The sequence below is a fragment of the Megalops cyprinoides genome, chromosome 14 (genome assembly GCF_013368585.1).
Source record: "Megalops cyprinoides isolate fMegCyp1 chromosome 14, fMegCyp1.pri, whole genome shotgun sequence".
In the NCBI taxonomy this organism is placed as follows: Eukaryota; Metazoa; Chordata; class Actinopteri; order Elopiformes; family Megalopidae; genus Megalops; species Megalops cyprinoides.
The window spans coordinates 8,434,520-8,457,298 of record NC_050596.1 but is presented as its reverse complement, the minus strand read 5'-3'; the positions used below and the strand labels follow the sequence as shown (position 1 = coordinate 8,457,298).

The 22,779-nt window shown below is 44.5% G+C and overlaps 1 protein-coding gene across 6 annotated transcripts in view; it reads right to left on the bottom strand.

Moving 5' to 3' along the window:
* Positions 1 to 22,779, bottom strand: part of LOC118789380 (neural cell adhesion molecule 2-like) — a 168,058-nt gene that overhangs the window by 24,235 nt on the left and 121,044 nt on the right. For all 6 annotated transcript variants that reach the window (XM_036545772.1, XM_036545776.1, XM_036545773.1 and 3 more), the window contains exons 2-7: positions 14,663 to 14,737; positions 6,709 to 6,915; positions 6,117 to 6,260; positions 5,123 to 5,260; positions 4,119 to 4,236; positions 3,287 to 3,447 (exon numbers count right to left, since the gene is read on the bottom strand). In XM_036545772.1, coding sequence (XP_036401665.1) covers positions 3,287 to 3,447; positions 4,119 to 4,236; positions 5,123 to 5,260; positions 6,117 to 6,260; positions 6,709 to 6,915; positions 14,663 to 14,737 — 843 coding nt within the window. The remainder of the gene's footprint in view (positions 1 to 3,286; positions 3,448 to 4,118; positions 4,237 to 5,122; positions 5,261 to 6,116; positions 6,261 to 6,708; positions 6,916 to 14,662; positions 14,738 to 22,779) is intronic.

Here is a 22,779-nt window from a genome sequence, read left to right as displayed (position 1 = left end):
TCACGGGCGCAATACTCACTAAAAAACATCCTTCCCCTCTAGGCGAGATGGTTTAGTAAATGACCTGTAGCACAGGACTGCAGGCCCTGAACAGAGTGCATTGTGGGAAACGAATCTCCCCCACATGTCTGAAAGACACAGAAATCCATCACAATACAAATGACAGTAGAGTGGGAATTTCAGACAGCGCTCCTGAAGACGCAGCAAGGCCAGCGCAGCGGAGCGCAGAGAGGGCCTGCTGTTAGCGGCGCTGCTCAAGGTCAACTGTGCAGGAAATCCTCACACGGCGGTCGTTCCTCCTCCCTGGGGCCATGCAGGGGTGGGAGTGGCGGCTTTAACTCCACACAGCGCTGTGTTCAATGCGGCTCCCTTGAAGGGTGACGCTTTTAAAGGTCTGTTTGCCCTTAACACACTGCCGCCGACATACCGATCACACCCGGGGAGCTGAGTTCAGTAATGAGATAAAGGCTTTACAGAAACCACTGTCATGACACAACTGTGATAGCTAGCTAGGTAGGCAGGCAGATTCCTGCTGCTTGAGGTCAGGTGACCAGTCTCTGCCAGTACAGCCTATCAGCAGCCAGATCATCAGCCTGTTGCGGTCATGGTGAGAGGCAGCAGGTGTTCCTGGATAATAGAGACCGTGTGCATCTGAGATGTCATCTTTTCCTGCCCCTGCTTCCAAGCCCTCTCTCACAGACATATCTCAAATCCCAGCCTTCTCCCACAGACAGTATCATAAATCTCAGCCCTCTCTCACGGACAGAATCTGAAATCTCACCCCTCTCTCACAGACAGTATTATAAATCCCAGCCCTCTCTCACAGACAATAGATAAAATCTAAGCCAACTTTCACCAACAGTGTCTGAACTCTCAGCCCTTTCTCACAGACAGTATCTGAAGTCTCAGTCCTCTCTCACAAACGGTGTCTGAAATCTCAGCCTACTGTCACAGACAGTATCTGGAATCCCAGCCTCTCCCTCACAGACAATAGATGAAATCTCAGCCTGCTCTCACAGACAGTGTCTGGAATCTCAGCCTCTCTCTCACAGACAATAGATGAAATCTCAGCCTGCTCTCACAGACAATAGATGAAATCTCAGCCTGCTCTCACAGACAGTGTCTGACAGCAGGCCATTTTGTTGGTCATCCTAGGTACCTCAAAGTTGCACACATAGCCCCTGTAGTTGATGCCTTGTAATATTCAACAGTGCACACTTTAAAAATTTTGCTGAGGCATGTTTATGCATTATGTCATGCATTATCATGAACTGGTTGTTCAGTAAACGAGGCAATGCTAATATACTGCGGATGTCCCTGGACCACTGCTCAGGGTTGCTTATCTCTCTGTGCGCATTGGCCCTTTGAGACCATAAAACAAATTCAGAACTATGTTTCCTACCATACTTAGCAAACACTAAACTCCCCATCCCATAACTTATTCATCTGAATGTACAGTTTGCAAAGACTGGTGCTCGCACATTGAAAGCATTTTGATGACTATGGAATAAATCTCCATACATTTCCATGAAATAGCAATGCACAATATGCAGAATCCCAGAGAACGGTGGTCACTCCTTGGGAACATTAAGTGGACTTTCTCTCCCTATAGAACGTGTCTGATATTCTTACATTATTTGGCACTCTGTTTATAGGCTTATAAGTGTGTGACAGTTCAGAGAGAGGGGTGTGGGGTGCAGATGGGGTGGGGATGACTGCTGTCTGGCCTGCTCTCCAGCAGGGCCCTGTCTCTCAGGGAACACAGCAGCACTGTGAGCACATCTGACTCCTCAGCTTATCCTCCACATCCCAGATCGTTCCATTCTCAGAGGAGGAGAAGATCAGGAGATCCATTTTCAGGGCTGAGTCCCAGTGTGATTCAGAGAGATATCGGGAGATTCATTTTCAGGGCTGAGCCCTTGTGTGATTCAGAGTGATATCGGGAGATTCATTTTCTGGGCTGAGCCCTTGTGTGATTCAGAGAGATATCGGGAGATTCGTTTTCAGGGCTGAGTCCCAGTGTGCTTCCAAGAGAAACTGGGACATTAATTTCCAGGGATGAACTCCACTGCGATTCACAGAGAAATCGGGGGATTCATTGTCAGGGATGAGCCCCTCTCTGACCCACTCGCTCATCCATCATTTACCAAACAGAAGCGGCCTTTTTCGCCTGGAGGCTGTGAGGTCTGTTCCCGGAGGGAGAGCCCCTTATGAGTTGAATGTGCGGGGTTTAATCAGCAGGTGAATGGAGGTGGTGATTAGATCACGGCTCAGCACCAGGCCCGGGCGGGCGGCGGGATGAAGTCTGCATTCCCGCGCTGATTGCAGCAATGTGAATGCGGGCCACGGTAATTGCTTTTCAGACCGGACTGCGCAGCGATCGATAGGCCCCGTGTGTCCACGCTGCACTGGTTAGCACGGGCCATTACCAGAGCCTGAAAACACACCAGTCAGTACAGCCGACCAGGGGGGCGTGAGACGGCAGATAAAAATAGCAACCATCGCGGTAGAGCTCGCTGGTGCGCACGGTCACACATGCTTTCACCTGCATCATCTCTGTTTGCAGGCCTTTGCAATGAGAAGGGAGAGACGCGCGAGTTATGGAACATGCTTCAACTCCTCCACGTTCTGCCGAGTGTTTTTTTAGCCACGTGTTAACAAGCAGAGCAGCAGAGATCTAGCCCAGTTGTCACATACTGCATATGAACATTCAGAGGCGAGAATACAGCACCTCGCGCACACCTGATGCCATCGCCTGATTTCACACAGAGCCATGTGCCTCTCTTTTTTCTAGACAGCCCGGCTTCAACAGCGTTTCAGCAGAGGAACCGAAGAACGCTAACACTGAGATTTAAACCATTCAAAGAGGAAATGGCAAGAGAAAGTGTCCCATGTTTTCACTGCTCCTTGACCAGGGAGGGGGAGAAGGTGGTGGGTGTGGTTTCTGTGTGTATGTGGTGAATGTTTTTCACAATATTTCTCATATAATGCATCGTGCAGAATGTGTTGTTCAAAAATTCAGTGGAAAAAAAGATTGAAAGAAAAATTGATCTATCAATTTAGCAATCAAGTATCAATAGGAGAAACAGCCTCAGAGCAGATCATCTGCAGGCCTGAGGCAGTGAAGTTAGGTCAGGAACCACCAGAAAGGGCCACATATGATTGGCTGATTAGAGCCTGCCTCTCCATCTGCTGAGAGTGTTCTGACTGCAACACATTATGTTTCCTATCTCTCTCTCTCTCTTCACATGCAGTGGAAGAAGAGATGCATGATGGGATTTCTTACCGAACACCTTGAGGAGGAGCTCCTGTTCTGCTACACCAGCCTTGTTGCTAGCCTTGCAGGTGTAGGCTCCCCCATCGTCCTGCCTGATATTCCGCACTGTCAGCATGCTTCCACTCCCCTTCAGAGTGTACTGATCTGACTGCTCAATCTGCTTCCCTCTCCTGCACAGAGATGCACACACACACACACACACACACACACACACACACACACACACACACACACACACACACACACACACACAGTGTGGAGCAGTGGTTAAAGCATTGGACTCTGGACCTGAGGGTGGTGAACAGTGGTGTGGAATAGTGGTCAGAGCACTAGAGACTGGACCTGAGGGTAGCAGTGTGGTGTAGTGGTCAGAACACTGGACTCTGGACCTGAGGGCAGAAGTGTGGTGTAGTGGTCAGATCCCTGGACTCTGAGACCTAAGGGTGGTGGGCAGCAGTATGGAGCTGAGGGTGGTGGGAAGCCGCGCAGAGCAGGGTGGAGTGCTAGACTTGGCATCAGAGCACAATGTTGGAACTGAGCCTTAAATGACGTAATGTGTGGCAGTAAATTAATTCAGCTTGGTGACTGCATTATGGAATGATTAAAGTGTAAAGTGCAAGCACTGCACAGGGCTATGGATAAGTACATTAATAAATGACTGCCTCTCTCAATCCCCAGGCCTTTACTTAGAAACTCTACTCATTTGCATTTTGGAAAACACTGTGCATTGCAACATACACCAGAAACTAACAATGTTAATGTTACACGGAATGCTGAGGCAGGGGTACATGATACACTGGGACAGGGGTGTAAGTTAACCTGAGACAGGTATGCGTCCTACCTGTGCCAGGTGATTTCAGGGTCAGGTGACCCGTAGGCTCTGCAGGTGAATGTGACAGATTCCTGGTAGTCAGCTGTGGCATTAAAAGACTGCTGAGGCACGGAGAGCACTGGGGGAACTAGAAGAAAGAAAGAAAAGAAGGGAGGGAGAAGAGAGTGAGATAACATGAAATAGACAGACAGAGAGACAGTGGGGAGAAAGACAGAAAGCCCAGTCCCGCTGTCTCTTATTGTCATTCAGGCAGAGGGAGCTGACTGATTACCCCCCGTGGAGAAAGATGATTACAGAAACACAAGGCTGGGTCTTAAACAACCGGAACAAACTCAAATCCTAGATTAAAGTCCCCTGACTACTAAAGCTATGGCCTGCAATGTCACACATACACTCACATACACACATAAACACACACACACACACACACACACACACACATTGACAGAGTAAAGACTGGCACGATTCCTGTAAAATTCTATGATTGACCTCTCAGAGGGAAAGTTTTTACAGTGTAATGAGTGTCAAGACCTTCAATCTCAAATTTGAGTATGCAAATTCTATTTGAAAACCAGAGCACGCACAGTGAGTGTGTGACAAGGTCAGGTAGGAGCCAGCGGATGGAGATTTATCACTAAAGAATTTCTTTTCCTGTACTTGCTATGAAGGCTGACCATTACCTTAGGTATGACTCTTTCTTTGTGCAGTGCATCTGAAACATGCAGGGATTAAAACCTGAAAACTCTGAAACAGGGCACTGGGTATATGCATTTCAGCTATGCACAGTCTGATGAATGATCAACATAATGTGTCAGTGTGTGTCTCTCTGTCAGTGCGACGTGTCAGAATTCAGCGCTGAGCTGCAGTGTCTCTCTCTCCCTCTCTCCCTCTTTCTCTCTCTCTCTCTCTTTCTCATACACACATGCTGTGGCCTGTGAGTTCTGGGGGGGACGGGGGAGGGGGCAGGGTTGGGGGGGGGGTGACGAGGGGGACAGGGGGTTTCCTCTGCCCACCGTTGACGATGACGGCGATGTCTCTGAAATCGATCTCCCCCCGTGCCTCCACTCGCGCCTCACAGCGGTACACCCCCTCGTCTGCTTTCGTCACCCTGTCGATCTGTAGGTTATTATTGGGGAGAACCTGGAGCCTGTCTGGAGAAACCGAGAGCGAAGGGAGAGGGGGGATGAGATACAAAAAGAAAATAAACTTCATGTTAATTAAAACAGCAAAACCATCTAACGACAGTTAACTTGTTATTGCTATTTATTTGCTATGCAGATACAAGGCAGCTTAGAGAGCTCACATTTCTAAATTATTCATGAGGATAGATGGATATTTTAGTTCTGATACAGTGTGTAAGATCCATCCAGAAGAAATCTAACGCTCTGTATTTAACACTTGCTTTGTGGTCAGCCAGTTCTCTGGAGCTATTTTTCTCCTTTATTTTTTATTACCTCTCTTTTCTACAACTGTTGTTGCAGTCTCTATCAAACACACACCACTCTCCCTCTTAAACATACATTCTCTCTCTATTAGACACACATTGCTCTCTCTATCAAACACGAACTGCTCTCTCTATCAAACACACAGCACTCTCACTCTTAGACTCACATACTCACATTGCTTTTTCTATAAAGCACTGAGCACTCTCTCTGTCAAACATACACAGATCATTCTGTCAAACACCCAGCACTCAGATCTCTCACTTCCCACAACCGGACACTAAAACTTCAGAGACAGCGAGCAGTTTTAGGTCGTGTTTGTTGTGGGAACCAATGTGATTGCACTGGATTGTGCTCAGGTGTATGCCTCTCCAAATTCAACTATTCTTTCTTTCAAATAACTTTGTCGTTTGTGTTCAGTATTCATGTGAAAGACTGAACTTATGTATTGAGAAGCCACAATAAACCCGGATTACTCTGGAAGGCTCAGCTGTGATCTCCGTGCTGAATAATTGATTGATTGATTGATTGATTAATTGATGGGTTGCTGTAAACTCAGACTTACTGGAGTACTCTTCAGTGATCTCCCTCTCATTGTAGAACCAGGACACGATGGGCACAGGTGAACTGATGACATCACACACCACCTCCGCCACCTCCCCCTGCCGGAACTCCTGCGGTGACTGCACCTCCCGAAACGTCAGCTTCTCTGTGCCACAGCAAGGAAGGGGGTCAAGATGTCTGACCGTGACTTGGTGCACACGTTCATGTGTGTGTGTGTTCATTCTCACAGCATGGGTGGGGAGTCAAAACATTTCACCTTGATTGCATGGTGGAGTGAAACTATCACACCTCCATTTGCAGAAAGTGTAAGCAAAGCTCTCTTAATTAGTTACAGCCACCACTCTGGGTGATTCGTTTGTCACTGTCACCCTAGGTGATCACTTTAATGCTGTCACTGTCACTCACTCTGGGTGATTAGATTAAAGTTGTCACTATGGGTAATTAGTTTAGTGCTGTCACTCTGTATGAGTGTGTGTGTACGCATGAGTGCGTATGAATGTGTGTGCGTGTACGCGCATGTGCATGCGTGTGTGCGCGTGTGTATATGTGTGTGTGTGCGTAAGCGTGAGTGTGCGTGCTTAAATTACACTTACGGTATATCTCCAGCACCACAGTGGCCTCCTGAGTTTGCCCCGTGCCATCGGTTGCCTGGCAACGGTAGATGCCGGCGTCCTCGATGTTCACGTTGTAGATGGTGAGGCGAGAGCGCACGCCCTCTTTGTGTAGGACCACGCGCTGCGATGACACGATCCGCTCGCCCTGAGGGTTGTACCAGTCCACGCTGACCGGCTCTCCGATGGCTGCAGCACAAAGGAAGCACGCAGGAAACAGCGGGACAGGAAGCTTCGGATGAATCAGATGGTAATTAATGTGAGAGAGCCAGATAAGGTCACTGCCTGAGGAGAGGCACTGGCCTCGCAGCCTCAGAGACAGCCTGCCCTCTCTCTTCCACACACACACACACACACACACACACACACACACACACACACACACACACAGACACGCATACATACACATACTCACACACTCTCTCTCACACACACACAAAACGCTGTCTCTCACAGACACACACACGCACACACACACACACACACACACACACTCACTCACACACACGCACACACACACACATACTCACACACTCTCTCTTACACACACAAAACGCTGTCTCTCACAGACACACACATGCACACACACACACACACACACACACTCACACACACACACACACAAACACACACTTGCACAGTAAATGCCCTCAGACAGGCTGGTCTCCCATGAACAGACACTTATTTGTACACACATGCACAGAAAAAGTTGGCAATAATACTGACAACAATAAAAATTACAATCTGAGCATAACACTGACAATTCCACTACACAAAGCTAGGCTGCAAAAGACATCTGGAGAGCTAGATAATAATCACCCATTTAATTCTGTTCTGGCTTGTAATTAATTATGTGCAAAGTGTTTAAAGCAGTTCATGCATTTCTACAAATATTTCTGAGGCAATATTTCCTGGAGAATTTGTTTATGTATGTGTGTGCGTGTGAGTGTGAGTATATGTGAGTCTGTCTTTTGCACAATACTTTAATGTAATGGAAACCTATAATTCCTGAAGAACCAAATTCTGAACATCTCTTGCAAAATCTTGCAGTACATTGTGTGTGGCTTTTCTGGGCACAATGTACATGCTGAAATAAAGCAGTTTCCTTATTACAGGACATTATTTCAGAAACTGCAAGAGTGGGTTACATTTGCAGCTGGATTATTGATTGCGATTATTAAAGGACCTCAAGATGCGGTTTATTGTGTGCATCCATCATAACAAAATATTCACAGGTTCCACCCAGCATGTTTTGCGAGGACTACATGAACTGCAAGGAGAGACTTAAGCTGAGAATAGACAGGTTAGCAGTGCATTGTGGGAACTCATTTGTCCCTTTATGGCAACATTGCTTTATATATCCAATGCCTCCGTAACATGCCTAACACTATTTTGCTTCATAACTTACCTGACCAGAGTATCTGTCAGGAAAACAATCCATTTGCTATGTTTCTAAAACAGCTATTCAAGAAGTATGGTGTGTGAAACATTGTGCTGGGTAGTTCATTCATTCATTCATTCATTCATTCATTCATTCATTCATTTTATTTATTTAGAGCAGGATTGCCCGCTCAGTAAAAAATATTACATCATTCCAGGAAATCTTGAGTACCCTTCAGAATTATGTATTTGTATCAATTAAAAATCTTCACAAAATAATCCCTTCGCTATGATTATAAAACAACTATTTAGGCTGGAAGTATGGTATGTGAATCATTGTGCTGGACTGTGAGGATACATCACACTGCTCATTCATTCATTCTTTCATTCATTCATTCATCTGTTCATTTTATTTACCCAGGATTCTCCTCTCAGTAAAAGTATTGTATCATTTCAGGAAATCATGAGTGCTCTTGAGAATTATATATTTGTGTCAAGTAAAATATATGAAATGATCTAATACTCCAATCATGTATTTGAATGCAGTGCGCGTTACTTCAATAAGAGTGCGATTGGTGTTGTTTTTCAGTCTGACAGCAGCCAGCCCAGAAGGCACGGCACAGACACCTTCTGCTTCTGTCTCCAGTCCCGTGCGTCAGACATGTACCACCAAGCTTCAAGGGCATTACCCTGCAGAGACCCAGAGTGGCAAGGGCATGCTAATCACCTGCGTTCTGGCTGCCTGCCAGCAGGGGTCAGCGTCACGGCCACCGGTTAAAGAGCCTGTCAGCTGTGGGGAACCTCTGGCTGAATGTCGCTAGAGCTACCGTACTGTGTGACCGGCATGGCCAGCACATAGCGGTCTCATAATGAGTCTGCAATGTTTTATCCTATTATTGCCACCGAGATAGAAGAACTCTGTGTGTGTTTATGTGCAGACAAATGTGCTAATATGTGTACGCACATACAGTATGTGTGTATGTTCCCACATACATTTGGGAAAGTGTGTGTCCTTGTGTGCTGGGGAAAGTGTGTGTGTATGTGTGTTTGCATGTACATATGTGAGTGTGTGTGAGTCTGCGTGTCAGGAAAAGTGCATGCCTGTGTGAGTGTGCCTATGTTCAGGAGAGTGTGTATTCAGTAGAGTGAGTGTACATGTATGAGTGTGGGTATGTTTGAGAAACTGAGTGTGTGTGTATGTGTGTGTATGTATGGATGGTTGTGTTTGTGCTCCATATTTTCTATGACAGTTTAGCAGTTTCTTATCAAGAAAAACTAACACAATTTACATATGATGCATTGATACAGCTGGATATTTGCTAAGGCAATGTTGTGTAAGTACCTTGCCCAAGGGTACAACAGCAGTATAGGGAACATGCTTTTCTGTAGAAGGTAAGGAATAGGGAATATAAAATACCCCCTGAGAGATACCAGTCATTTACCAAGGACAGGTAAACTCCCCAACGAATAGCACTTTTAATAATGTGAGATCTATGGCAGTGCACTTAATAAAAATCCTTTATTAAAGACAACAACCAATACTGAATAACCAATAAAATGTTAATGAAACAAAACAAATTAGAATAGCTAAAACAGACAAAGACAAACATCAGATGGATTAACGGATAAATCAAGGATATAATGTCATGGAAACAGCACAAAGTGAAAATGTGATTGTAAAAGAAGTGATCTCCATGAGTGTGACTTTCCGAAGTTGAACAGCAGTGAGTCAAACTACAGGAGATCACAAAATGTCAACCACAGCTTGACGTTAGCTGACAAAACAGAAATGGGATGCCGGTTTGTCTGTACATTTCAGCCTGAAATGATAAAAGCTTAACTTTACTGATTGTAGTAGGAATAAAAATGATCATAGTACAAATAATGGATGTTTTAACACTGCTAGTATTAAATAACAATGTTGATGTTATATTTTCTGGATATTTTTTTGGAAGGCTAGTCCACTGGATCCAGAGAGATTGAAATTCAGCAGTTTCACTACAAAGGCCACAGGCCAAATAAATGAGAGACTTCATCGCTGGCTACAGAGGAGAGAGACATACAAGGAAGAGGGGGTCTACTCCCGGGGTCGGCTACAGGAAGAAGCACCAGGACTCTCGGAGCACTCGATGAGGCGGAAGTGGTACTGAACACCTGAGACGAGTTTGCGGGGAGACAGCCTGGGGTCGGGCGATGACTAAGCACATCAGGACTCTCACACGGAACACGCGAGATCGGAGTCCAACGTGAGAACTCTCTCACAGTACGTGGGAGGGAGGGAGCTGGGAGGCAGGGTGCTTGGTAGCTGCAGTAGCTTTTGGTTCGCCAGATTCCGGCGGTATCTTCATGATTATGTGGGAGGTCGCAGGTGCATGAGAGCTTTGCCATCCAGAGCTGGTGGTGGATTAAAAGTGATGGTCCCATCTGTTGCCAGGGAGGGTCCCCCATCAAGAGGCAGGAAAGGGCCCCACCAGGGTTGGTTGAGGTAAACTGTGGGAGCATCATTTTGGGAGAGGTACCCACGCTCTCAGAGCAATGCACTATTGCTCTTGTTACATCTATATAGCACCACATGAAAGGCTAGGTGTTCCACGTGGGCACACTGTTCCGTCACTGGTTGAAAAGTCACACCTCTGACTGCCACACGATCTGATTGGACCATAGAAGCCTGGGTGGATGCTGTGTAAGAACGGATGTGGGCGTTTCTGATGCAATCGCTCTTTTCTCTCTTTTCAAAAAGCACCAAGTCCTTTCTCTCTTTTCAAAAAGCACCAAGTCCTGCACATGGATGGCCATGCGCCAGCATGCCTGTGGTTTCTTAAATGAAGCACAATGCAAACCTTGCCAGTCCTTTTTCAGATGGCACAGTGTTGTTTTACGGCCTGAAGAGGTCATGCAGAGAAAAATCCTCCCCCCTTTACAAAATGATCTGCGTCCATAAACACTACACATGCCTTACCTGGGAATCAGGTAAGGAAAAGCAACCTTCACTATCTCACTATGCACTATGCACTGCATCAAATGATCAGAGACAGTTACAGATGGGTACAGATGGTCCTGGACAACTGCTGTTTTAGCGATTTGTCATCATGTTACAGAGAGTTATTGTATTAGTGATGGTCACTGTTTTAGAGACTGTCACTGTTTTACAGATGGCCCTTGTACTGTCGAGAGTCTTTGCTTCAGAGACAGACGCTTTGTGTACAGATAGCTGTTGTATTAGCAATGGTCGCTGCTCTAGAGGCTACCACTGTGATATATATAGTTGTTGTATGGGAGATGGCCACTGTGTTACAGAGATGGTCACTGTGTTACAGATTGTCCTTGTATTAAAGGAAGCTGTTCTATTGGAGTGGGCTGCTGTATTAGGCAGGTTGCTACATTAGATCGGGGGAGGGTGCAGAGTTAGAGGGCTTTCTAGGGATGCTCTCCGCTGATGTAATGACTCATTCAATAAACTCTGTCGCGAGGCAGGAAAGGCGTCCACACAATACCGGTGCTTTGAGTTCCGTCCAACGGCACAATTGATCCAATTACCTCTCCTTCAAAGGCACTTCCTCTCTCTATCTGCAGGGCAAGGTCGTACACGGTCATCACGAGCCAAATCGGCCGAGCAGAGAGAGAGAGAGAGAGAGAGAGAGAGAGAGAGAGAGAGAGAGAGAGAGAGAGAGAGAGGAACTGAGCAGCACTTAAGAGGAAGGAAGAAAGAGAGGGATAGCTTAAAATTGGATTTTGGCTGTTGATTTGGATTCCAAGAGCTCTTAAATATGACTAGAAGTCCAAATCTGAGTCATATTTTAAAATAATTGATTTTTACCAGCAACGGTACAAAGATGGCTGACTTGATCAAAATTAATTTACTTTTATCTATGCACACGATAAAAATAATAAACATTTTCACTAAAATATCTGGGACGTATGGCTGGGGGACAACCCTTTGTGGGTCCTGGGCCCAAGGCTTTTGAGATGATCGACCCAAACATGTAATGACACCCTCTCCAGTCAGAGCCAGAGAGCACACTGAATGATACGGTACGCCCACGGTGGAGTAAACAGATAATCACACATCTGATTACAGAATCAGCAGGCTGGAAAAATACATCTCCAGGTCAGAATCTCTGACAGATTAGCATATGATTCATTAGCATATTAATCATTCAGGGCTGAAATCTGCCTCCACCTGCAGCTCCTCACGGCTGCCAGAGCATTTGTGGACCCCCCCCGCCCCCTGCCTCTGCCGCTGCCCGCCCCCCCACAACCACCCCCACGCCTGACGAGGAAAAGCTCTGCCTGCTACAGGGGGCACAGTGAGATTCCCCCTCACCTGCTGTGCCCCCACAGTGTTCAGCAGCTTAACTCACTCATACTCTGAGATACATACTGTCAGGTACACTCACACACACTCTTATACATACTAACTCTCTTAGACACACACTCTCATACATTTACATTTACCTTTATTCGTTTAGCAGATGCTTTTTTCTAAAGCGACTTACAAGTGAGGCAGAGTACAACACAAGCAAAAAACCATACACATGCTCTGATACGAACTCATTACATTATTATTAAAGTATTGTCATTTAGCAGACACTCTTATCCAGAGCAACTTATATAGATTACAATTTTTACATGTTATCCATTTATGTAGCTGGATACCTACTAAGGCAACTCTGGGTTAACCCTTTGTTACTTGTGACTTATTTTATGATATGTAGCACATGTGTTATGTTACATGGTTCATTATGTTTTCATTAGCGTTATTAAGATTATAATATTGTTTTCACTGCCACATTTGCTATACTTTTTAATGTTAAATCACTGTTTCCTCAGATTTTTTCAAATGTAATGTTCTAATCACACCGGTTTGACAGTATGAGCTAAACGGCTAATCACACTGGTGTGACCGTACAACCATACGAAAGGGTTAAGTACCTTGCCCAAGAGTACAGCAACAGTGCCCCAGTGGGGAATCAAACCAGCAACCTTTTGGTTATGAGTACTGCTCCTTACCACTATACTACCCTGCTGCCCCCTCTACGCTACACTGCCACACTCACACTCTTAGATACACACTCTCATGCACATTCACACTCTCATACACACATACAGTACGCTCTCATGCATACACTGATACACACTTTCATATACACTCTCATGCACATACACTCTCATGCACATACACTTATACACACACAAACACACGTTGATAATCACGTATACTCATTCTAAGACACCCACACACACACGCGCACACGCACACACACACACATACCCTGTCTCATACTGACTCATACACACTCATAGAAGCATGCGGATATTCTCTCTCTCTCATATGTACGCACTCTCATACAGGCTGACACACACACATACATATAATAACAACAAATAACACAAAAACAACCTTCCATCAACCAGTGTGGAATCTAAACTTGAATATTAAATATTTGGTAAATCCATGATTGCGCAGGGAGCGCGGAGAGTTCTGTTTCAGGACAGAGTGATGGGTGGAACAATCCCACTTGTTTTGATGTTTTAATACAGACTCCGAACTTCCAGAGGGACGTTGATGAAGCTGGCGAACACGTCTCCGTGTGTGCGTCTGCCTCCCTCACGGGGACAGGAGGGAACGCCTTTCTCATCATCACGCACTTTGTCGAATGTTTGGGAACGCACACCCCTCGGAACAGAAATGAGTCACACAGCGAGACGTGGAGCCCAACATTATTGTGTTTTTCTTTATTGGGAACAGAATTGTGTCTCATGAGGTTTGGAGACAAACGACAGTGTACCAAAGATTCTCTACAGTAGGAGTATATAGACCTCTGCAGAATGTAAATTGTGTCTCTGACAACAATATTTCCTAAATATGACTCCTTAAGTCCTTAGAAACTTAAACGATGGCTGAAACGCCTGGGTGAAGCCAGAAAGGGACACACATCATGTGGTCTAAGGTTCCATCTGTAGTTCCAAGGTTCCATTTCAAGATTCCACTGAAGGCATGGTAGTCATGGTAATGAAACAATACCAAACTACAACATTTCAGTAGATATAAATTTCCACACAATCAAAGTGTGAAAGTTGCATGCGATGCGATTATAGCAGTTCTTTGGCTTTGGCATTTGGCTTGGGGTCCAATGAAGGGATAGAACTTGGCTGTGGGCCGAGTTTGTTGACCCCCCGTGCGGACATCATAAACAGAAAAGAAAGGGGGGAGATGGGGTGGAGGAGGGATGCTGGGAACAGCGGACACATAGAGGAGGTGTTTCGACTGGTTTGTCTAGGTTTGGTTAATTGCATAGGGATTGTCTGAAAATTCTCCTCCTGAAATGTCATTCTGAGCTTCAATTATAACCACGTCACATACAGAAAACATGCTGTCAGATGGACCACCATTTCAGCAGTCATTCTAGTCATTCAGTCTTGAAGATCACAGAGTGGTCAATTTTCGATGGCATATGTAGTTTAAAACAATATGGTCTTCCTGAAGTGTTGTGTGAGCATCGCCTAAGTGTTGAAGTATGTGTGTGATTTCTCTCTGCCAGAGTCATTGCCTTACCTGTGCAGGTGAAGAACTTGGATTCCCCCACACTTAGCTCCACTTTGTTCAGTGAGATTGACACCTGAAGGACAGCTGTAAAAGAGACAAACAGACAGGGGTTAGGAAGAGACAGTCATGATATCTGTTCATAAACAACTGAAAAAAATCACATGTGATATCTGCAAAATGGCATTCTCGCAAAGAACATTTCAAAAACAAAATGCTCTGTAGGAAAACTTCAAATAATATAAGCGGACAGGCAAAGGGCCTGACGGCCACAGTCAGAGGGTTGGACGGATCTGCAGGGAGAAATCCAGATATAGACAAAGGGATGGAAGGACAGACAGACAGACAGATAGACAGAGATAAGCCTTTGCCCTACCACTTCCCACAATGCACTCTGTCCAGCACAAATCTCAGCATGAAGCGCAGCATCCAGTTAAGATCAGACCAGAGCAGAACACAAAGGAAAACATCCTTTCATCTTTCCTTTGCGCTGTGCTTTTCCCCTGATTTTCTCTCTCTGTGTCGCTCGTCTCCACGCGTTCCTCCATGTTTAATGCATTCCGGAGGAGAGGAGAGAGAGAGGGAGAGCAGGGCTTGGCGGTGTCACTCCGTCACTGCTGCCGCGAGGAGGTGGAAACCCCGGCGGGGCGTAATGATGGCGCACGGCGCGGGGAGATCGTCAGCCGTCAGAGCGGGCGCTGTGGAGACTCGGCACGTCGATTAATTAACCCGGCGACGAAAGCGCCCTGCGTTTAACACACCGCCGCGCTTAGCGAGTGTGCCGTGATGAGACGTGACGTGATGGAAGTGGTTCTCTGCGCCGCCCCACCGGGGGAAAAGCGGTCCCCCCTGAGACGAGCGCCTGTCACTATGACAGCTGCTGTGCTGATTGATTTAGTACAATACTGTCAGAGCAGTGACTGTCAGCGCTGGCCTTAACCATAGACTACAGGCCACAGATTATTGTGTTAGGGTCAGTACTGTTACAAACCCATGTTTTTGTGTCTGTATGTCACTCTGGATGAACTAATTATTATTGTATATTATATGTATTGCATTGTAAGACTCTGTCATAACCAAGATTGACGTGGGATGCACAAACAAAGGGAATCAGGTGCAAATGGGTGCCATTACTAAAACTGTACACCTTGTTAATCAGCAAAACTAGGCTGAGGACTGTGATCACGACTGAGATTATAGGGCAGTTGTCTGTGATTGTGGCTTACTGGCTGTCACAGATAGAAGCAGCTCTCTCACTGTCTAAACCTGTTGAAATGTACAGTGCAATGGGGAGCACTACAGTGTAATAGGCATTGATAGGTGTATCTGCACTACATACCTCCAGCCTGAGGTTTATTATAAAACCTCATACTCCAAATCTGTACATTTTTGCCAGCAGCACACTCAACAATGATTATATTGCACTGAATGCATTTATGTTTGATTATGATGGCATTGACTGAGTATTTTTGTGTCACTAACACTCTGCAATTTATACATATTTAGTGCATAATTTCCATAAGTTCAACCCCCCAACTTGAAAGGCCTTCAATAACACCAGAAGCTGTATTGCTCCGGAGTCTCTCTTTGATAAGAAATGAATTATTTATGATGTAAATATACAGGCCGATATGGAAATGCATCTGGGAATATATTCATTACATGGGAAAAATACATACATCTGTTGTATAAAACGACACATAATATGCTAATAAAGGAACGGGGGTGCTGCAGTAATGGAGGACACCAATAGATGGCAGCAGGGAGACACACTGATGTCACAGCACAGAATTCATTTATTTTCCCTCTTGTTTCTGCCACAGGGCTGCTCTTACTCTTCCCATGTGATATCAGGTTCTCTCCTCTCTCCTGTAAAGACCAATCAGCAAATTAAATGCTTTCAGCACACAAAAAGAAAAAAAAAAAACAGCAATTTACTCATGTGCACTAAGTACTTATTCTCTTTAGGTCATTCAAAACACTTTTAAGCTTGAGTTCAGTAGCAATAAAAAATTCAGGCCTACTCACACAAAACGGACGAGCCTTATTCCGAAGCAAAGCCACTCAATGCTCCATAAACCATTTCATGTTACTTGTTCAAATGTTTTTTTCACCTTACCACCTGAAGACAATATGACCATTAACAGCATAAAATTTACATCTTTATGCATAATATTGTCTGGTTAACTCTGCAGAGAACCCCAAATCCTCTAACTGCTGTATAGTTATGGGGTATCAGAGTCAATGTCATTTCAATTCAGTCAATTCAGGAAATGAGATGAAATTCAGTTCACTAACTGAAAAAACATTAATAGAAAATGATGGGCTGTTTTCAATTCATTAGCTGAATCTCAGTCCATTAGTTGAATTTCATTCTCTGACTGAATGAAATGTGATTTACCTCAGCTCTGTGAGGTACGCAATGCCAATTCGCACACAGTGTGTTGACACACTGCACTTGAAACAACATTTTTCACTGGATTTGGGTTTAGCTCCTCATTAGAGTCAGGTGACTGACAGCATTTCTTCATGTCCCTCAACTGCTCAGTAATCTCTCATTGTTCCAGACAATTAAGCAATTAACCAATTACCTGTGCTATAGACCCCGTAGGAACAGTTCATATGTCGGTTCATATGATACCTGTACTTCCATGATTTAAACAACCTCATCTGGGTCCTATGAGAATCAAAATTGTGTTAAATCAATTAGTCAGCTTTCAAGGGGGAGTTCAGTCTCTATTTTTCTCCTGGTCAGTAATTAAACTGATAAAGTTCCTTTAGCTAATGGAGCTGAACAAAGAGGACAGGGTTTCCAACTTCTATCAATTCAGACAAAAAAGATTACATCTCTAATCATTTACAGAGGTATACTTAGCCAAATTATTTTCAGACTCTCACATTTTGATGCAGGTAGTGTTTTACCAGGACATGAAAACAGAAATGGTAATACAGCTCAGTGACTGAGAACCCAGACGCAGTCCCTGTGCAATGTCACACACATTACGGTTATCTGCAAGGTAAAAGGTAAAACACTCTATGCAAGGTGTTACACAGCTTCTATGCAGCATAAACAAAATCACAGTGCAGCAACACAGTATCCAAGCAGTAATACACACACACACACACACACACACGCGCGAGCGAGGTCTCCACACAGTAACACACACAGGCTAGATTCAAGAGGAATGTATTTCAAATGCTTATTGCCTGAATTTCTGTGACTCAATTGCAACTGCAATCAGAGAAGAAATACTAGCAATTCACTTAAGTGCTTATGCTTAGCAGCTAATTATGCTACAAATCACACTGGTCATAATTAGCTAGGAGACTACCCTATAAATAGCTAATTTGGGCCAAAGTGTGTGTCCGACAACCCTGATTCAGAGAGGGAAAAAAAAACAAGAAATTTAGCATGATAAAATAAAAATCGCTTGGCTCATACGGCAAAACAAATACTGTACCATGACATCTCACCTGGGTAAAGGAATTTAATGTGGACTGCAATCATGCAGAAAATTCATGCTGTGGGAGTAATCTGATGGCCAGAGGGAGACAAGAGGAACAAATGTCACGTCATCAAAAGGTGCATGGAAAAAAACAGGTCTAATACCGCGCGTTTCTCTCTGACAGGCTGCCCGTCCCTGCGCAGTGACCACTGTCAAGAGCTGAAGCATGGTGTGGCAGAGACAACAGGCCGAGCAGGCGGGGAGGAGCTGACGATGGAAACGATAACGTTTATCAACATGCACTTTTTCCTTTCAGCCGTGAAGCCAAACTCTTATGTAAACTATCCTGGTTTTTAAAAGTCTCCATCTTGGAGTGGGTTGGATTGCATTGGTTTGATACATGCCCTCAGTGATCAACACACAGCATCCTGGAGTCGCCATCTTTTTGTTCTTTAACAAGATTTGTGCAGACATCTGCCAATGAGTCAGAATAGTAACACACACAGGCTCTGTGCGATCACACACACACATACACACACACACACACACACAGCATAGTAACACACCCAATCATTAAGCTGTCATTCAGTCTGTCCAAAGCATGCCCTTCTCACCCTATACTGGCAAAATATTAAGATCCTTCCCTCCTGTTCATGGCTACATTACTGTACGCAATGTAACAGTATAACATTGAGACACACAGAACAGTACTCTGAACTTCACAGACCCTGAAAGACCCTCAGCTCAGAGGGAACGCCGATGGATTAGACATGGATTAGACAGCACTGCTGTAATCTAAGTTGCTTCAATATTAACGCGGTGCATTGAAAACCAACGCTTTGAGACGGGGCGCGTATGTTAGCTGTGGCAAATGAGAGGGAGCGCGGGCTGCTCCTCAGGCGGGTTCCCTCTGATTGTGGTGTGAAAATTGAAAAGCTCCAGGCGTTCCCCCAAGCCCGGAGCTCTCGCTTCTCTCTGGCTCACGGTCTTCCCGCTCTGTCTGTTTCTGCTCCGTGTTTTGTGACTCTAAATAAATAACTTCCGAAGCTCCGCGAAGGACATGCCCAGTGGTGCTATACCACACCGAGTTGGCATCATGCCCGGGATTCAAACTCGCAGCCGCTCCTCTGACACTCTGGGCAGCCACATGCAGTTTCCCAGGGTGCACTGCAGGGACGGATTGTCTCTGGCTCACCTTGTTAGCAGTCTCTCTGTTTCCTCTCCATGTTTTGTGGTTCTAAATAAGTAACTTCTGAAATGCCACAAAGGACAAACTGTTTCCCAGGGTGCACTGCAGTGATGGCTACAATGTGACAAAATCATGTGACCAGAAAGGGAGTTCTTACCTGAATATATGAGAGATCATTAATAGATCTTTTATGCCAGTCTCCAATTCTGCGTCGATTATGTTAACTGCGCAGAGCAGTGATTATCTGCGCAGAGCTGCCGACTCTAATTGTGCAGAGAGAAACAAGATGTTCAGCTTTTTAAAGCCTCAGCACTTCTCAGTAGGGGTTCATTTAGTTTGCAATTACCATGTAACAATCAACGCATTAAAGTAAACTGCAGCTGCCACACTGCTATTTGGGTAACGGTGTATAAAAGGAAGGTAGAGTGAATCTACCACTACCTCAAAACACCCCTGTTCCACACTAAGTGACTCTATCACTACCTCAAAACACCCCTGTTCCACACTAAGTGACTCTATCACTACCTCAAAACACCCCTGTTCCACACTGAGTGACTCTATCACTACCCTAAAACACCCTCATTCCACAGCGAGTGACTCTACCACAACCTCAAAACAGCTGCGTTCCACACTGAGAGACTGAGTACCTCAACCACAACCCCATGTTGACCCTATTCCTTGCGCTGAATGGACTGCAATCACCATTCGTACAAATGTTTTTAGTGTGCTAACAAATGATGAACATTTTGGAATTCATCAATTTGTTCTCAGCCAGAATTTGTTCCTACAGATGACTGGATTTCATAACTGCTCAAGACCACTCATACAACATACGCAACACTGCTGACATGTTTGGAAAGAGCAGGCGGCATGCTTTTGTACACTGCAGAGAAGCTGTCCAAGATGACAATAGCCTGCTGTGTCGTCCCCAATATCGGCATGAAACAAAGCATTCGTAAGAATGGCAGCAAGAGGACCCTATGCCTGAATCACTCCAGAGAACAGTAAAGATTAACGGATATAGAATTAACATGCATCTTTTTACCACTGCTTATTCCTACATACTTTCTTTATTTTGCATACAAATTTCATTGTCAGACAAGACAACATATGGAGAAAAGTTTTGATCTAAAAAATGATTTAGATACTATAGTCTTTTCTAATTCATGCATATTTCAACCAGTGATTTACCGATCTTCCAGACACTTGACAGCTCACGCTATGAAATATGTTTTTTTTTATGTCATCCAACTCCAACTTATGTCAAACACCTCAAAGAACACATCTCTAAATCTGAGAAAATGCCTCTTTTTTTTCCCCCTTTTGGGTAGCATCAGCTACCTGTGAACTGAAAGTCCAAATGCGCTTATAAGAGATTTCCAGGTGTTTACTTATGCTAATAACAGAAAACATGCGCGAGCGTCTAATTTTAGAACAGTTGGGATTCATCGGCATGCAGATGAGGGTAAGAACGAAACTGAGTGCTTCCACACATTTCTTGAATCAGATGTGACTTCTTCGTATGCACTTATCAATAGCAAAATAGGACTTTTATCACAAACATTGTGATGAATAAGGCCCGATGTCTCTACTATGACCTCAGATAAGCCCTGTTCCACACAATGAGGGACTGCAGTACAGAGATGCAGTGGGGTTGGAGTGGAGATGCAGAGCAAGCTAAGAGAGAGGTATGAAGCAGGTAAACAGTTTCAGAAATAAGCAGAAATAAAATACCACACACTGGGGAGGCAAAAGAAATGAGTCAGCATCACCCACATCTAATTTAAAAGAAGGAAAAATACACTACCACACCTGTGAAAAATGATAAATACTTTTTCCAACACTTCAAAAGACCAGCAAGAGCTCAAAAAACTGTAGGATTAACCAGTTTATCATAATGAGTTAAAATTTTAAGTGCAAACTTCAGTCTTCACTCAAACTGCTTTTTCAAACCTGCGGCAAATAGCAATAAAACAATATGTTTTTAATTTAATTCTCCTATATGTGGTGTTGTTAATACAATAATACTATTTTAGATATAAACAGCTCTTTCTGAAATTTCTAGAGACTTTTCCAATTACTTTTTTGTGTGATTGTACTCTGTGATTGTAAAATTGTGCTCTCATATTTCATAATTGAGTGTTGCAATACATTTCTTCCACTCAAAAAAATGTGTTTTAACAGTATCCTATTAACTTGGACAAGGTAACATGCGCTTCGCTTTTCTGTAATTTGTACTGCTGGCTAACAACAGGATCTCCTCTCTTTGAGTGGCTGAGCAAATTACCTCCTTCACATAACAACTCAGGGAAAATGGGTGTTTAAATTCGCTTTAACTGTCAATGCATTGAGCTCTGCATTTTTAGTTTTGTGCCTGTAACCTTAGTCTATTAAATATGGGTGTGACCTCCAGCGAAATCTTCACATTTTCATTTGAGGATGAGAGTAATTAGAGAGTGCAGCCTGATTATGCAGATTGGTCCAGAGGAAATGTGATTATAACTGTTTAGAGGTATTTTTCCTTAATTGGGCCTTGACCTTACAGTAAAATTACCCAATCTGGTTATCCAATTTAGAATTGTTATGTAGTAATATTCTCCTCAATAGCTCAACAGCCTTTGCTGTATCCAATATGAAGTACCTCAATCTTCTATGGTATTTTGTTTAAATCAAGGGAATTACATATTGTCATTTTTCAGGAGCTTTTAATCTAAATAAACGTATACATGGAAAAATTATAGGAATTTCTTTTGACTTCCAGTCATTTGTTTCCTGGATGAAATAATTGAACAACATCATTAGGTCAATTCTAATAATGTGCTCAACTGAATCAATACTCCAGTCATGTTTCCACATGACTGCCTGAGACAACCATTATCTTCATGCCCTGAATCCTGAGGAATAAGGATAGCCATGCAGCTGGGAATCCTCCAATCAGCAAAAATAATGATAGCCATACAAGCCTGAATCCTCCAATCAGAGATAATATCGCTATCAGTGCAGCTGCGAATCCTCCAATCAGAAATAATAATGCTGACCATGCAGCTGTGAATCCTCCAATCAGTGATAGCAGGAGATGAATGATGACAGTGTTTACAGTCATAACTGACTGTGATTTTCAATACAGCTTCATACTTGTAACGCTGGCTTGGTTGGTGCACAAACTGCAAACACCCCTTCAATGAGTACTGCATTCAGACCCATTAGAGCCCTGGATTCCATCAGCTGGCCCCTCCCACATTGCTAACAGCTGTGTAGCTTTCGAAGGGGCTACATGACCGCTACACAGTGACTGTCGGAGCTCAGGCAGGGACTCAGGCGCGGACCACGGGAGCGTCGGGTTCCGTGCGTCTTTAATGGAATCGTCAGGCAAAGCGCTACTCCGAAAACAGGCAGGGTCGAAAACCGGGAGACAGTCCGTGGGCAAAGCAAGGATCGGGAAGTCGGAGCAGGCAAGGTCGGGGAACCGGACAGGCAGGCAATCAAGCAAACGA